Below are 17147 nucleotides of genomic sequence, written 5' to 3'. Positions count from 1 at the left end.
TAGTGGCCTCGACTGGCATCCACCGGGATCCCATGTGGGCATTGGTTCTAATCCTAGCAGTCCTGCTTCCCATCCAGCTCCCTGCTTGTGACCTTAGAGGGCAGTCAAGGACAGTCCAAGGCCTTGGGACCCTGCACCCATGTGGGAGACCCAAAAAAGGTTCTGGGCTCCTGACTTCGAATCTGCTCCGCCCCGGCCATTGTGGCTTTGTGGGGAGTAAATTAACAGATGGAGGATCTTCTTTTCTGTCTCTCCTCCTCTCTGTATATCTGACTTTCCAGCAAAAGTAAAATATATCTTTTTAAAAAAACAAGTTGAACTCGGGTCTGTTTTGATAACTTAATAGACCAATCCTCACTTTGCAAGTGCTTGGGATCCCATATGGGTTCCGGTTTGTGTCTCAGCTGCTTCACTTCACTTCTGCCCGTTACTTATGGCTTGGGAAAGCAGCAGAGAATGGGACCCTGCACCCACACTAGAGACCCAAAAGAATCTCTTGGCTCCTGGCTTTGGTTTGACTCCCCTCTGGCCACTGCAGCCAGGGGGAGTAAACCAGAGGGATGGAAGATCTTTCTCTGTGTTTCTCCTTTCTGTAAATATGATTTGCCTTTCCAGTAGAACTCAATCTTCTAAAAAAATAAACAGTTGAGCTGGCCATCTGGAATTTCCTGGAACTTGGAAATGGCTTCCCCACAAAAATAATTTCGCTGATTATAGTTAATATTTTGAGGTTGCCCACTGAAGCTGACTTAGTGCATAAGGAGACTTTGCAGTGATAGATCCATCTGAAGCCAGACCTCTGAGTCCCACAGGGCTTGAGTCCGAACACAGAGCACGACAAGGAAGATTAGAAGGATTGTAACTTAGATCCAGTGACAACAGGTCCTCCTGCCCAAAGTTTCAGTAACTCTGAGCAGCAACGGGAGGAACCAAAAGCAGGACAGCTGTGCCAGTCTCCCCCAGGACTTTGAGCAGTCAAAACTTCAGAACTTCCAGGTTGCCTATGTTTACTATTAGTGGGCCACTGAAAGTATGCCTGTTTGAAATGAGGGCAACAATTTTCCTGAGTGAAGAAGACTAACACCTATTGGATGTATTTGCTAGGCCAGTTACTGTTTACTTATTTTAAACTAATATAATCCTCACAACAAGCCTTTGAGGGAGGCAGCATTAATCCCAGTTTACACTGACGTTGTAGAGAGCTAAGTAATTTACCCATTTCATCCAGTGCAGGAAACTGGCTTTGGATTTGACTAAAGCCTTTCGAAGGTCTCTACTCACACACTAGGCTGCCTCTCAGAGTGCCAACAACCACTGTAAGACAGAGCCTTTGCTAGTCATCATATACTCTTTGTCTGAAATTAATGATTCAATCCTTTCAGGTAAGTACCAGGAAGAAATTTCAGATAACTGACTTCCCCTGTGTCAGATCAATGGGACTTTGTGCAGCTTTCTTCCAGGGAAACTTCTTAATAAGATCTTGAAAATTAATGCTCTGAGAGGACTGCCTGTTCATTGCTGCTTGGGGAACTGTTTTGTTGCTTGCTTTTTAATTTTCCTCTAGCTTAATCAGTTTCTAACAGAGAATAGTATTTAAGATGCACAAAGAAAAGAAAATAATCATGTTACTTTTCCTTGACCATTCCTGATGAAATACGTATTTTACCACTTGACATGAACTTGAGCTGGTTTCTACACCTCTGTTTTCTACCCAACAAGTTTCATGACGGACTAAGGGAAACCAGAACATCACAACTTAGAAAGTGTTTTAACAATCTAGGACTTCATAGGAGGGAGTAATGAATAACACTCGAAATATCATTCCTTTGACTTTTGGGGAAAAAAAATGACTTTTTAAAGATGGAGTGAGAGTTCCTGTGTGGTGGAGCACAAACATATCAAATATTAAACTACTAAATATGACATACTATAAGTAGCAGCTTAGGCTAGTGTGACAGCCTCCAGACTCCAAAACCTGGTGGGTACTAAAACAGAAGTGGCAGGCAACACCTCTTATCCAGTTCACACACACATGCTCGTGTGCGTGCACACACACACACACACACACGTATTTCAGTCTCTACTTTCTTCAGAAGTGTCATGAGTTCTAATATTACCAGTTCCATTTACAGGGTATCTTATAGGTCCAGATGCCAAATGGCAATGCTGCACCGAGGAGAAAAGAGCACACATTCTTTGAGTACCAGTTATGCCCATGTCACTGAAATCTCACAACTTGGCAGAGTACCACAGCTGCCTCTTGGTGAGCACTGAAGTTGTAGGGCCCTGCTAGGAGTTTCCTGTACATCATCTCTCATTTGTCAACAAGAAAATGGAGACAGAGTTTAAGCTACTGCCATGACACTCTAGCTATGGTTGGGGCCACTCACATTCAAACCTAATTCTATACAAGACTATCTATTAACCTACTTCCCAACAAAAGTTAGGGGCCAAAGCTGATTAATCTTTGCAGTAACAACGGTGGGCACTTCGCCAGACACACAGATAATGTTCTGTATGCAGTTGGGGTCACAACAGCCCCAATGGATAAGCTTTCCCCTTGACTTGCTGACACTTTGCCTTTCAATTAGACCTCTTCTTGGCTTCCTTTGTGACTAAATCAAATTTCAATCACATTCATTTTTGTTTTTTATCTCACAACCAACACCACTGTAAGTCTTTTACTTCTACCTCATAAGTGAAAGGACTGAATGGGGGCTAAAAGAGAACAAGAAAGGGGAAAAAGGAAAGCAGAGTATACATACTTACAGGAATAGCATTAGACAGAGAAGCCCAAAGCACTAAGAGCCCAAAGTTGGGACTCTTATCATTTGTTTCCATCTCTACAATATCCAGTACAGCCTGTATTACTGTCTGTTTAAAAGAAATAAATAAAGTTAAACCAGAGCTTTGTGACAAAGATTGCTGTGAATAAACAAGAAATAAAACATTTTTCTTAATTCAAAGGATAATAGTACTGCTATTAATTGGTTTGCATTTACATATTTATTGGTAGGACAATCATAAGGAATTGAGACTCCAGTGGAGCTCAGCTGCTTTGCTGCCTGGGTTCAAATCCTGGCTCCACTATTTAACGGTTGAATGGGCATAGATATGTTATTTTAATCTCTTTAAGCCTCAGATTGCTCATCTGTAAAATGGCCATCATATGGTATCTACTTCATGAGACTTATGAAAATTAAATCATTGAGTTATCTGAAGAGCATTTAAAACAAAACCTGCCATGCATTACATTTTCATAAATGTTTTGCTCTTCTTCTTCCTAAATAAACTGCTGCTGATGGGAAAACACAACACAGTGACATAAATCTGTGAATCCTTCAGAATAAAACTGTATCTCCACCCTTCATACAGATTCACAGTCCATAAACCACAGAGACAGAACTTCTGGCCAGACTGTTACAAAATATCATGGTAGCATAAACATGCAGAAAAGTGACATCTGATTTGAAAGGTGTCAGTTCAGAGCTGATATGGGTGATGGCCTGAGCTGGATTCTGCACTGGTTGGTTCACAGAGAAGTCAGGTCTGGGGTCACCTCTGGAGAGGTTTTTTGGGGAACCCCTCAACTGGATCACCAGACTCAGAACTCCAACCACAGTGAAAATCACAGGATACGTGGTCACACCATGGAGTGCTTGTGTTAGAACTGGGACTCCTCAGTTGCTGAGGCCTGTGTGGTGGACCACATGCTCAGATGCTCATGGGGACACAACAACCAGTTCAGGCCTGCAGAGGATGTTTAATGTCATGGAAGGCAGATCAAATTGGAGAGCTATCCTGACAAGCATCTTGCAAATAGAGATCCTAAAGTGGACTATGTCAGCCAATGAACCTTGGAAGGATTTCTTGAACCTTGGAGCAACAAAATCAAGCACATGTCAGAACTTCCAAAAACACTTAAGCAGTATCCTCAGAACCCACTCCACAATGGGTACCCTAAGATGATATCAGGTGGCCTTCCCCCTTTCCCAGGTATGTGATTAGGTTGCTGGGAGTAGTTCTTTTCCCTTCTCTCTCCACTTTCATCCATTCACTTTCCCCCACTCCTCGACCCTGCCCACCCTTATCAGTGCTCCACAGGGGCGTGTATCCCTTTCAACTATGTAAACATCAACAAAAGTAAAATAAATTTATTATATAAAAAACTAAGTTTTTATCAAATATATATGTGAAAGGTTGAGAAAGACAGATACCTTCCATTTACTAATTCACTCCCCGAAAGCCCACCAAGCCAGGTTTGAAGTCAAGGCCCTGGAATGCAGTCTGGGTCACTACAAGAAAGGCAAGTACCAACTGCTGAGTCACCACCTGCTGCTTCCCAGGGTACCTATTCCCAGAAAACTGGGAGTGGAGCCAGGACTGGAACCAGACACTCCCATCTGGAATGCAGGCATCCCAAGTGGCATCTTTCCATGCACACAAAAAATATACTTTAACAATCATAATTTACTATTAACTTTATCTCATATATTTTAGTAAAGAAGTTAAGAAATACTTACCAAAGAATTATCTTTCTCAGATTTGTATGCTTTTATATCGGGAATATTTTTCTCCAACAGTGTTAGGAGCCACTTTTTGGACTTTGACCAATTTCTGCATAAGGGAAAAATATTTATACGCAGACACTGATTTAACTGAATGTTAGGCATTTCAAGGGGGAAATGTCTGGATTCAGAGTTTTTAAACACATATCTGCTTTTCATTTTCATGAAGAATTTCATGAGCAGCCTACCTTCAAAATTCTTGGTTCTCAAGAACAGTTGAGGGCACAAGGAGTAACACTTACGTGGCTTTTGCAAATCAATGTTTAGTTCTCTATTCAATTGCCATTAAGTAAAAAAAAAAAAAAAAAAAAAAAAAAAAAAAAAAAAAAAAAAAAAAACAGGGTCCAAAGTTTTGGTATTATTCTGCTGTGACTATTATGAGCTGTGAAATAATGAAAGCCCAACCCTAATCACTGGGTTAAGTCAGTAAAGCACACTGGCTTGGATTCAGTAAGTCTTTTCCTGATTAGCGTCCATGAATGCTGCTGTGGCCTGAAAACTTAGGATCCCCAAATCTGTATGCTCAAACTCTAATCCTTGAAGTAATAATATTAGGAGGTAGCAGCCCCTAATGAGATGATTAGGCCAAAAGAATGGAGTCCTCATAAGCCGGGTTAGTGGGCTTTCCCAAAGGCCTGAAGGAACTGGCCTGTGCCGTTGGCTGCAAGTAACAAGGAAGAGAGCTGCTCCTGAACTCAGCCATGCTGGCACCCTGATCAGGGACTTTCACAATTCAAGAGCTGTAAGAAATAAATGTTTGTTCTTCACAAGCTACCCTAGTCTGTACAATTTTGTTATAGCAACCCAAAAGTAGTAAGACACAGAGGAACTATCAAGAAGTTTAAAAAATGCAGTTACTTTACATGTGAGTCATTTTACAAACATCTGTCCAAGCCAACTGTGAGAAATACATTTTGACTACAGCAACTTTTGCCTCAGAGATAATGAGGGCAATATTTGCTTTGAAGGAGATAGGTCACACATGGTAACTTAGCACAGACTCAAATGCAGCCAATGAATGCACTGATAATAACCAATAAATGGGACAAAAGGGCTCAAAAAACACTATTCATTTTCCCTTCACTTTTCTGTCTTCATTCATCAAAATGAACCAAAGAAAGGTGCTTCTCTTTTTTTTTTGTTTCCCCCTCAATTCACATGCATAGCACAAACAAACCAGGCATAAGAAGCAGTTTCTCAGTCTTAGAAACTACCTCTATATCTGTTTCGAACACAGAAACGTGAGTAGTATACCAACTGCTGAAAGCAGCCCAGTCAACGAACGCATTCATGATGCGACACAACTCCCTACCTTAGGAGATATTCCGGTATCTGAGACCCATATTCAACTCCTTCATCAAAAACTTCAAAATGCTGACAGAACTCTTTGCTCTTCCTCTTGCTTGTGAGAAACAAACCTTTATTAAAGATCACGTTCACTGTGACTGGATAAAGAAGCTGCCTACCGAGACAGAAACACACAGAAACTCAGACCCAAGGTCAAAGAACAGGGGTAGAATGCAACAGAAGGAATTCTTCAGTAGCAACACGCCTGTAACAAGTGCAATAATAGGTGGCAGATTTCAAAGAGCCACTCTTGAGGAGTTTCATTATTTGCTAACTACAGTCAAGATAATTCAGGAATAGCTGATTCTGTGCCCTTACTTATCTGATGACTTAGAAATTCTTTCTAAGCAAGTAGTTTAAACACAAATATGAGATGACAAACAGAACTAATTTTATTTAATACCATTCAATAACCATCTACTATTAATTCATAACAGTAACTAAAATAACAGTCCTTACCTTAGGATACCAGATAAAAGTATCACAACATATTAAGGGTAATGTCAGCCATCAAATTTCCTAATTTCTCGCAGCATTCCATAAATTCAAACTATCACACAATGAAATACAGTACTCATCAGCAGTCAATATGAACTTCAAAGATTATTAGCATGCTGTAGATTATATCACTAAATACAATTCATCTAATTTGTATTCGCCCATTCTTCCAGATATCCTTCTCTAGAGTCCCCCAAATAACCAAAGATTTGTTTTCCTTTGCAATTTTCAACATGCTTTGGCAAAATCTGGAAGGTTTTATTTGTTTGTTTGCATCCTACCACCCACTCTTTCTGAACCTCTAACAAAAATGCTGAATACCATTTTGTCTCATTAAGTTGAAACAGTGTTTGTTTGTTTAAAAGGAACCACTGATCGTTGCCCTTTGCAGTTGAGGATTTAAATGAAATAGAACAGAGTCCAAGGTAATTTTAATTTACCAAATCTCTTTATGCAGTTGGGGAATTTCTCTCATGCTCAGTCCTTAATTCTTACAGAAAACTCCAGAACATAACTGACTTCTTCAACGGCCTTAACCTTTCTCTTCGGATCAATGATCTAAAGATTGCTTGTCACTTAGTTCTAGGGCCAGCAGTTGTTTTTGCCTTGGCCACCTTTCAAAGTCTCACAAAGATTTCTTGCACCCTGTCACCCACTCAATAATTCCATTCTTTACCTGTCCTCTCAATAGTCTTTTTCTAACGATGACAAATTGCATTGGTTTATCAAAACTGTGATGCATGCATGACAATTAGACAAGGTAAATCCATTTAAAGAATGCACAAATACATGAAATAACTAAAAAGAAATTGCTACAAACACTTTGGAATAATCACACTAACTTATTTTCTCATAGGAGGGGTCACCTGAAAACTGACAGTTAATTAGATTGTAAGGGATTTTTTGAAAAATCTCCTAATAGTCCAGTTAAGTAGACTTTACTAACAAGCATGATAATTTTGAGGTCTAATATACAGGATTCAAAAAACCTTACTCTAAAATTACCAAGACTAACTGATACTAATACATCTATTTATCTATTTACCTTACTAAGTTGTTGAGGTCCATTGTCCCACGAGTGCCCAAATTCTCCAGTTGTTCATGTAATTCTTCAGTTAGTTGTCCAGCAAACTCATGTACATTCAAAGTCCCCAATCTTCCTTTCAACATAATATGGAGTTTCTCATGCAGCGCTAAAAAGATATTCCTTGGAATCGATGCTATAAACAGAGGGAAACTATTTTCAAAACACATAATAACTGCTTGAAGCATATAATCAACAAACTTGTACCACTAGTTGGTCAGGAAGGGCAACAGCCAGAGTCTTCCAACTATATAAAATCACCTCCTGTGGACAGAAATTGATAAAGGCTCAATCCACACCTTAACACAGTGAAAATCAGTTGGATAATTCACTTTAATGGATGATCTATAAACAGATCATTTAGAGGGCTGATATTTCCAGCACCTTACTTCTGCAAATGTATATTGCCGATAAACTGAAAAGCAATGCTATTTTATCTATTGTTGCAAAAGCTATTTTGTTTCCCAAGAAATTCTCTACCACTTTGACACAAGAATACTGATAAATCCCAAACTTCTCCTGCTAATTTTTATTTATCTTTCAAAATTATTCTTGAATGTTACTCCCACCAGAAGGTCTTTTGAAAGCTCATGAATAACTCTACCACAACTATTTCCTTTATACATATTAATAATATGCATGCTTCTTTCATGACACATGCTCATGGTTAGCTTGGGGTCATGGAAATATGAGTGAGTTATTTTTCTAACTCATTTTATGTTTTTCTTTTACTTTCCTTTGTTGTCTTTGAAGTAACTTTTACAAAAACCTTTTAAACTTTCTATTTCATTATGCCTATTGCATATTGTTTACAATTTGTATAGGCTAATAATAACTAAGTTTTAGATTTTCTAATCATACATATTTTCTCTACAGTGGGGATATGTGGAAGTAATAGAAAATTGATTCAAGGGGAAATGGAAACATTTTCATCTCAAAAAGAAACATTTAGGGGCCCGGCAGCATGGCCTAGCAGCTAAAGTCCTCACCTTGAATGCGCCGGGATTCCATATGGGCGCTGGTTCTAATCCCGGCAGCTCTACTTCCCATCCAACTCCCTGCTTGTGGCCTAGGAAAGCAGTCGATGATGGCCCAATGTTTTGGGATCCTGCACCTGTGTGGGAGACCTGGAAGAGGTTCCTGGCTCCTGGCTCAGGATCGACCAAGCACCGGCCATTGCGCTCACTTGGGGAGTGAATCATCAGAAAGAGAGGACTCTATCTCTCCTCCTCTCTGTATATCTAACTTTGCAATAAAAACAAATAAATCTTTAAAAAAATATTTAAACATGAAAGTTTCCAAGAGAATTGGCACTGTGGCCTAATCGGTTAAGCAGCTCCTTAATAACCCATATGCCATTTCAGAGTACAAACTCAAGTCCCAGCTGCTCTGCTTCTGATCCAGCAATCTGTTTAATGCACATAGGAAGGCAGTAGAAAATAGTCCAATACCCAGGCCCCAGACACCCATGTGGGAGACCAGGAAGGAGTTCCTTCTATCTGACTTCAGTGTGACCAGATCTGGTTGCTGTGGTCATTTGGGGAGTAAATCACCTGACGGAAGATCTGTGTGAGTTAAGTGTCCCTCCTTGTCCTTCATCAATTTTTCCAAGTAACAGAACAGGTTATAAAATTAAATAGTTTTGACATCTCTCTAGTAGTTAGGCTGGGTCATATTTTTTTTCTGAGGGAACATTTGACCACACAAACCAAAACTTTCAAAATACTGGTAATTCTTAACCTGGAATTTGATAGTTTCAATATTTAAAAAACAGATTGTGCCTTTTTTGTGCAAGCCAAGAATGAAAAAACAGCTATGGTATCAATCACTGATAGCTTTTAAATCAAACTTTATTGTCTTGTCATCAAGAAATACATGAAGTTACAAGAAAATAAACCTAGGAAGACAGAAAAGAATAAAGAGCACAGAGAAAGAAGCTTTAAACAGTAGAAACAAGTACAAACACTGAGAGAACCAGAGAAAAGAACCAGGCACAAGATGAACCAGCTCTGTGTTGCTACGAGCTTAGGTGGACTCAGCGCACACATCTGTAGCCTAGGAAGAAATGAAAATAGCCAGCCATGCTGGAAGCAAGCGTCCCAATAAACAATCTAGAAGTCTAGCTCTGCATCCCTTACTGCCCCTCTGGGTAATGAAGTTAAGGTGTCATTTTCACCTAAAACTATCAGGTATTGCAAATGAACTACTGGAAAATATTCCTTACCTGTACGACAGACGGGATTTTGTACTGCTAGTCCAAAATCTACATTTTTGGATTTAAGAAACACCTCAATTCCCTCTTCTTCAGTAACAAAGGTCATTCGATTTCCCAGAGCAAATACTGTAAATATAGGTCCATACTGAAATTAAACACAAAAGCACCAGTTTGTATCAGTAAACATTTCTAAATCCCTGTTGGCAGTTATGTGTTTCCCAACCATGCCAAATTACAGTCCAGAAATATAGTCAAGAAAATATCATTATGATTGTGGGACTGACATTTTGGTTCAGTGGGTGAAGATGTCACAATGTCCGTCTCTCATATAAGACTGCTAGTTTAAGTACTAGCTGTTCCATTCCTGATCCTGCTCCCTAACCAAGTTGTGAAAGATGATCCATGTGGGAGACCTGACAGAGTTCCTGACTCTTGCCTTTGGCTTGGCCCAGACCCTGCTATTACAGCCATCTGGAGAGTGAACAGAAGATCCTTTTTTCCTAGCCACCCCCCTTCTCCTATCATTCTGCTATTAAAATAAATTAAATAAATCTTTATTATTACAATTGCATATGATAACTATAAAATTTTGACTATTTCAGCTGTCTAAATTATATAAATTCTAATTTTCTGTATTAGTTATGTCTAACATATAATTTACCTGCATCTTTCTTGCTTTTAGTATGAAATAACTAGAAAATAATTGTAAATAGGATTAAGAAATTAGATCAACTTTGTGATATTTAACTGTAAGCAAAACGTAGCTCAGCATGATGACATACAAAATTGCCAGCTGGTCTTATAGGTAATCATTGATCACTCAATATTTTGCACTCCTAAACATCTTTCCCATGGTTTAGTTTCTTACCTTCCAAAATGACTCTTCCACCTACATATATTGCCCAGCCTTCTCCACTCTGACGTGTCCTTATCTTACAAATTACTAAAGAAATGGAGGCAGGCAAGTTAGCAGCTTCTTCTTCTGGCCCCATAATCTTGCAAAGTATACCTACTTATATGTTTTCCAAGCTTTCCTTTCTGTTAAAATATATGGAAGTCCCTGCTGCTGCAAGCTGCTAATACCTCGAAACTGGAGTTATGGATCTGATGTTCTTTTGCTCTCTCTGTTTTACACTTGTGGATTTTCCCTCCTACATTAAATTCCTCTTCACTGTAAAATCACTCCTAGTAGTCTAGAGATACATAGTAGTGTGGAATTCAATTTCAGAGAATCTATAATCATGTTGGGATATATCTTCATTTTCATTGCCATCTACCTGTAATTCAACATTTGCTTTAATTTTCAATGAAGGGAATAAACCAAATGCTACCCATGGCATCATCAACAGGAACCATCATAGTTTTATAATCCATTAAATTTTTATAAATATCTCAAAACGTCATCATGCTCATGACTATGCCCTGCCATGAGATGGTACAGGGTCACTCTGGCAACATAGCATTGAGGGCTTCTCTGGGTTCAGGAAATCATCAAACCACCAAAAATTAAAATCCTACTTCCTTATATCAGTGTTTAAGACATCTGACATTGCTTGCCATTATTCCCTAACAGACAATTTGTTAGTCCACAATTAGAAGTTGTGTTTTCATTTTTTAAGTTTTGTTCAGATGAGAATTCTTGACTTCCCAGTAGGAAATGGAATTTTGCAACATGTACTAGACCTGGGACCATAAGTGTGTATCAACCAAGTTAAAAAAATGAATGGCAGATTATTGATGATGTTTAAATACTTATTATAAGACAACTGCATTGTAAACATGGTCATGAACAGTTATATATTCTACAAGCTTTTTTTCTTCTAATCTGCTCTCATTTTGTTCTGTTGTTTTTGTGCAAGGTCAGTAGTCCCTGTGTTTTGAATTAAAGGCAGTCACATACAGTTTGCTGTCAAAGTGCTGGTCATGTATCCTTTAAAGCTAAATCTTTTGAGAAAACTGCAGACTACCATTGCAATTTTAATAAGTATAAAAGAGAATTGCCCAATACTCTTTGAGCATTGCCCAATACCTGTTTCTGTAGGTGTTAACATCCTTCAAAAATACTAGCACAGTTTCAGTCAAGCTATTAATATTGACACAATCAAGATATTTCCATCCTACCACAAAAAATCCTCCACGTTGTCCTTTTTACCACCCTCTTCCTACCTCATCATTAACCTTTAGCAGCCACTTATCTATTCGCCACTTTGGTGATTTTCAACTTCAAAGTTGTTTCATAAATGGAACCACACAGAATATGACAAAGGTTGGGTCTGTTTCTTCTCAGTGTATTTCACCCACATTGTTGTGTATCTGTATCAACTGTTTGTTTCTTTATGTTTATGTTTCTGAGTATTATATAGTATGAATGTACCAAAGTTTGTTAAAACAATGATGAAAGACATTTGTATTCTCTTTAGATTGCTGCCCTAGCAAACAAAGCTTCTATAAACATCCTTGTCCAAGCTTTTATATGAATATATTTTCCTTCTCCTTGATAAACAACCAGAACTATCATTGCTGGGTGATATATGGTTAGTTACCTGCTCTGTTTGAGAAACTGACAGGATTTTTCTAGAGGGCTTGTATTTTATATTCCTACCAGATGTTTTTAAGTGAGAAAGATTCTCAGTCGTATCAGCATTTCACCTTGTATTAATTTTAATTTTTAGCCATTCTGATAAGTGTGTAGTGTAGTTGTGTTGTGTTCCTAATCAGAAGTAGAAAGAACTATTCTTTCAAAAGTAAATCTTTCAGTTATAACATTTTATGGATGTTTTTATGAAGTTGAGGAAATTACCTTCCACTCCTGCTCTCACATGTTATTATTTTTTAATCCCAAATGAGTTTAATAATGTCAAATGCTTTTTCTGCATTGATTGATGTGTTGCTTCTTCGGTTGGTGGCTTACACTGACTGCCTGGCTCCTACTCAAGCATTCTATCACTTGTATCTCTGGAATAAGTTTTACTTTATAACTTATTTCTATGTCATTGAGTTTCACTTGTTGATATTCTGTTAGGTATTTTTCTTCTGTATTCAGAGGAATGTCTGGCTCTACCTTTATTCTTTTTTCACTTTCAAGAAAAATCAAGATAACAAAGTTCCATAAAGTAGGCTGAGGCATGTTTCTTTCTCATCTACTTTCTAGAAGAAGCTATGTAGAATTGAATGCTAGCTCTACTTTCTGTTGTTTATTTATTTTAGGTTTTTTTTAGTTTGTATGATTGTTTGCTGTGAGGGGTTTTCGAAGCAATCCCGATGGTCATTGCGAGGGAGGGCAGGGGTCCAGAGGTGGAGCCAGACTCGGACCAGAGAAAGCTCTCCTCCCTGGTCCCGAAGGATATTTATTGTTCTTCTGTTTCTGCGGACCGCTCAGGGCTTCTGGTTGTCTTTCCGATGACGTTGGCTTCTGCACGGTAGTGTTTGGACTTCTTCCATCCCCTGCGGAAGCTCCGGTTGGGGGTGGGTGACCTCAGAGTACTCGGCCTCCGAGGGCATCCAATTCCCTGTGGCCTCCTTGGCAGTTGGGATATAGTCCTTGTTGCTCATATTAATAGTTTGTGGTGAAGGTCTGGGAGTCTTCATGGTTGGGATCCAAGCTTCCTCCTTACCACCTGCTCCACTCTGGAGTGCCCCCCTGCTCCACGCACATGACCTCCTGGAGCTTGAAATCTGACAGGAAAGAGCTGGCGTGGATTGGCTCATGCCTCGCTGGGTGGCACACAAAGATTAGTTACTCCTCACCATGGTGTTGAGGATTTTCCTGCACAACCCCCCCCCAAAAAAAATGTTCAGCACCTTAAATGTCGACAAATATCTTGTTACAGTTACAAGCCAGTCTAATTATCCTAAAATCTGCCAAGATCAGCAAAATTATACTTCAACACAACAAATGGCTAAATACTAAAATGAAATAGACACGAGACAGCTGAATGGTACCTTATAGCCATCTTAAGGTATATAGCAGTCGGTTCTGTATATAAACTAAAATTGAAATGTCAATGAGCTAATCAGAGGTTGTGGTTAGGACTTGCGTTTTCTTTTTTTTTTTTAACATACTGGTTACTCAAAACCATGTCAATTCCATAATATTGCAAATTGCTGTTGATGTTATATTGGGACTCTTAATTGACTGGGGTGATATTCTACCAGCTCTAACTTCGGACCAGAAATGGTCTCCCCAAGAAACTGTTCAACCCATCTGGACAATAAGTAGCTGGACTCTATGCTTGGTATATGTTTGCAAGGAAAGAATCTTGATTGAATTTGAACTGTAATACTGCATCAAGGTGGAGGAATCCACCAAGGGAGAGGGGAGGGGGAGGGGTGGGGGGATTCCTAGAGCCTATGAAACTGTCACATAATGCAAAATAATTAATATATATATATATATATATATATATATATATATATAAGAATTGAATGCTAGCTCTTTTTTAAACATTGGGTGACATTCTCTGGTGTAGCAATCAGGTTCTAGAGATTCCACAGAGATTTTAAATTATAAATTTGATGTTCCTGATAACACAGAACTACACAGACAACCTATTTCATGTTAAAACAGTTGCAGTGAGTTGTGTTTTTCTAGGAGTTGGTTTACTTTCTGAGTTGTTACATGTATGTGTGTGCTGCTATCCACAGTATTCCTTTGCCCCTGTGCAGGGTCTGCAGCGACATTCTCTGCTTCCTTGCAAATACTGATCATGTGTTTGTCTTCGCCGTCTGTTCATCAGTCTTGCATGAGGTCTGTCAACGTTACTGATCTTATCAAAAAACCAACTAACTGATTTTCAAACTCTTTTTACTGTTTGGGATTTCAATGATTTCTGCCATTTTATATTTGGATACATTTTGCTTTTCCTATTTGGCAGAGAATAGAGATTCTTGAAGTAAAACTTTAAAAGACTAAAAGTACTTACTGCTAGAAATTTTAATATATTTTTGAATAAGTTCAATGAAAATATTCTTTGAACATTCTTCATTTTCAAGGAGACTTACTTAAAACACAAAGACTCAGAACAAAAGAGAGTAAGGCATGGAAAAACATGTACTATGTAAGTCACAGCCAAAAGAAAATTGATGTGGCCATAATAATACTTGTGAAAGCTGACTTTAACTCAAGATTCATTAATGCAGGTAAGGCTGCCAAGTATTGCTGGCAAGTACTGAGGACTTCAGTGGGAGCTTTTCAAGAAAATATACTACAGAAGATGTTTCTTAAAGCAATTTTAATGTCAGGAACTTCACCTTTTGTGTGGGAGGGGTTTGCTGTTTGCCTGGTTGATATTTTCCAAAATATTCAATCTCAACTCAGTTTATTTTAAAAATCGTTCCATGTGTCAGCAAGTGGATAACCTTTGATTGATATTTACTGATGGCCAACCTGGGGCCACAGTATTACAACTTTAAAATAACTCTCCTAGAATTTCCAATCTCAAGTTAATTTGACTTAGAAGCAAAATCCTCTATCCCAGCTATGAGGCACAAAGGATCAGTTCTGCAGCACAGGTTTTTCAGTTGGGCTTCTCTAGGGTCAGGAGCAACTGAAGGCCACAGCTCATAACTATATAGGACCACATGCCTATACCACACACCACATTTACACACAGACAAACACAGACACACATGAACACACCCATACACACAGAAACAAGAAAGCTCATTAAAACAGTCTAAGCAAGGAAAAAAATCGGGTAACAACTATATATGCATCTATTGAAATTTAAGTAAACTATTCTATCTGTATAGGACGAAATAGTTACTAAAAAAACTTAGAAAAACACTTAACAAAATGAAAGGATTACTCACATTAAGTACAGAATGCACTTTTTTTGCAAAAGCACAAAATATTATTACAATGTTCTCCCATTGTTATTTACTAAATAATATGTAAACACATAGAAAAGGGTCAAAATAATATACATTATACTTGTATAGTGTTTATTTCTGGTGTGACATTCTGAACTAATTTTATTTTGATTCTAATTCTCCAAGTCTTTTTATTATATGAGCATGTTTCAAGAGGTTCACAGAAAAAGTTACTAAAAGATAAATTTATTTTGGTTCATTTTTAAAATATGTATGCATTCAAGAAGATTCAGAAAGCTCATGAAAAGGCATATTTTGAAAGCAATGGGTTTCAAACATCTTTGTAAGAAAAAAATCAATTTTTAAATCCAGTTTTCCAAGAAGTTTTTCAAGTCTTATGTTACAGTCAGAGATTGTAAATGTGATGCTGCTATACAGAAAATTATTCTGTAAGCTGGGCTAGACAGTTAAGAGCCCACACGGTTCAAAATGGGTCACTACTGAAAGTATTCTTATTCATAACAGCGATGGTGACTAGTGTCACAGCAATAATCAGACCATGAAACTAAAATCTTGGTGACTGACTGAAAATAAAAAGGCTAAACAATAGTTTATTTCTAAAGTATTTTGACATTTGAAAGATACTCTTGGGAATAAAAACATGTACTACAACTACAAGGATTACCAATCTCTTGTGTGTGTGATGAAATCAAAACTCATCCTTCACATAACATCACCAGAGTCCACTAAACTTGTAAAGATCAATTTTGCTAACAGTTTGCACAATAAGCAGCTAGCTAGCCTGGTGGCAACTGCAACTGGATATGAATTTGTTACTCATTCTCACAAATTTAAATTGTACTGCCTTTGCCAAATATTACAGCCGTTTAGTTAATATGGGATACACTTGGAATTTAACTAAGATAAAGTACCAGCCTTAAAAGCTCTCCCACAGAGGCAGGTGCGAGCTGTATTGTACCGCATTCCTTTCACACTGCCTTGCATGGGACGGGAGCTTAACACAAGAACTAATTTCCAGATTTCAAGTGTGGGAAGCAAGAACATTCCCCGTGTTCTCACACTGCAACTGAGAGCCAAAGGGAACACCATCTCCTCTAGCAATCCCGCCGGCCGGAACCACATACCTTGACTTTTGCAGTCTCTATAAACTCTAGAGGGGCTCTCCCAAACACATAGCCGGCTCCGAACCAAGGTATCCAGCCCTTGATGCACGGGGGACAGCGCGACTTCTTCCTTTGTAGGAATGAGAAAAGAGCAACAAAAACTAGGACCAGAATCACTGTTGGGAAAATCAATCCCATATTTTTATCCAGCATCTTTCAAAAATCTGAGAAGTCGGTAAAAGCCCTGCGGCCAGGCACTTCCTTCTTGCCGAATTCTCGGCAGCCCTTTCGCGGCTAGTTCTTTTTTGTAACTGCAAGTCCTTTTCTGGTCCCAAGTTTTGAGTAACTTTTGCATCATCGCACCTCCCACCTAAATAAACCTCTCTCCTTCCAGTCACCGCTTGAGAGAAAAACAACAACCCTCCGGCGCTGGAACCCTCAGGTGCCGATGGGCGGGACACGCTCTGTCGCCTCGTGGCGTAGCGGACGCCTGGTCTCTG

At 38.7% G+C, this 17147-nt stretch overlaps 1 protein-coding gene across 1 annotated transcript in view; it reads right to left on the bottom strand.

Moving 5' to 3' along the window:
- Positions 1-17001, bottom strand: part of LOC101527574 (24-hydroxycholesterol 7-alpha-hydroxylase) — a 65914-nt gene extending 48913 nt beyond the window's left edge. The window contains exons 1-6 of the mRNA XM_004590420.3: positions 16669-17001; positions 9722-9857; positions 7459-7633; positions 5881-6030; positions 4524-4617; positions 2770-2874 (exon numbers count right to left, since the gene is read on the bottom strand). Of these exons, the coding sequence (XP_004590477.3) occupies positions 2770-2874; positions 4524-4617; positions 5881-6030; positions 7459-7633; positions 9722-9857; positions 16669-16860 (852 nt within the window). The 5' untranslated portion in view covers positions 16861-17001. The remainder of the gene's footprint in view (positions 1-2769; positions 2875-4523; positions 4618-5880; positions 6031-7458; positions 7634-9721; positions 9858-16668) is intronic.
- Between the last annotated feature and the right edge of the window lie 146 nt (positions 17002-17147).

The sequence above is a fragment of the Ochotona princeps genome, chromosome 1, assembly GCF_030435755.1.
Source record: "Ochotona princeps isolate mOchPri1 chromosome 1, mOchPri1.hap1, whole genome shotgun sequence".
Lineage (NCBI taxonomy): Eukaryota > Metazoa > Chordata > Mammalia > Lagomorpha > Ochotonidae > Ochotona > Ochotona princeps.
Note: the sequence above shows the minus strand (reverse complement) of the source record. Positions and strands in the feature narration are given on the sequence as shown.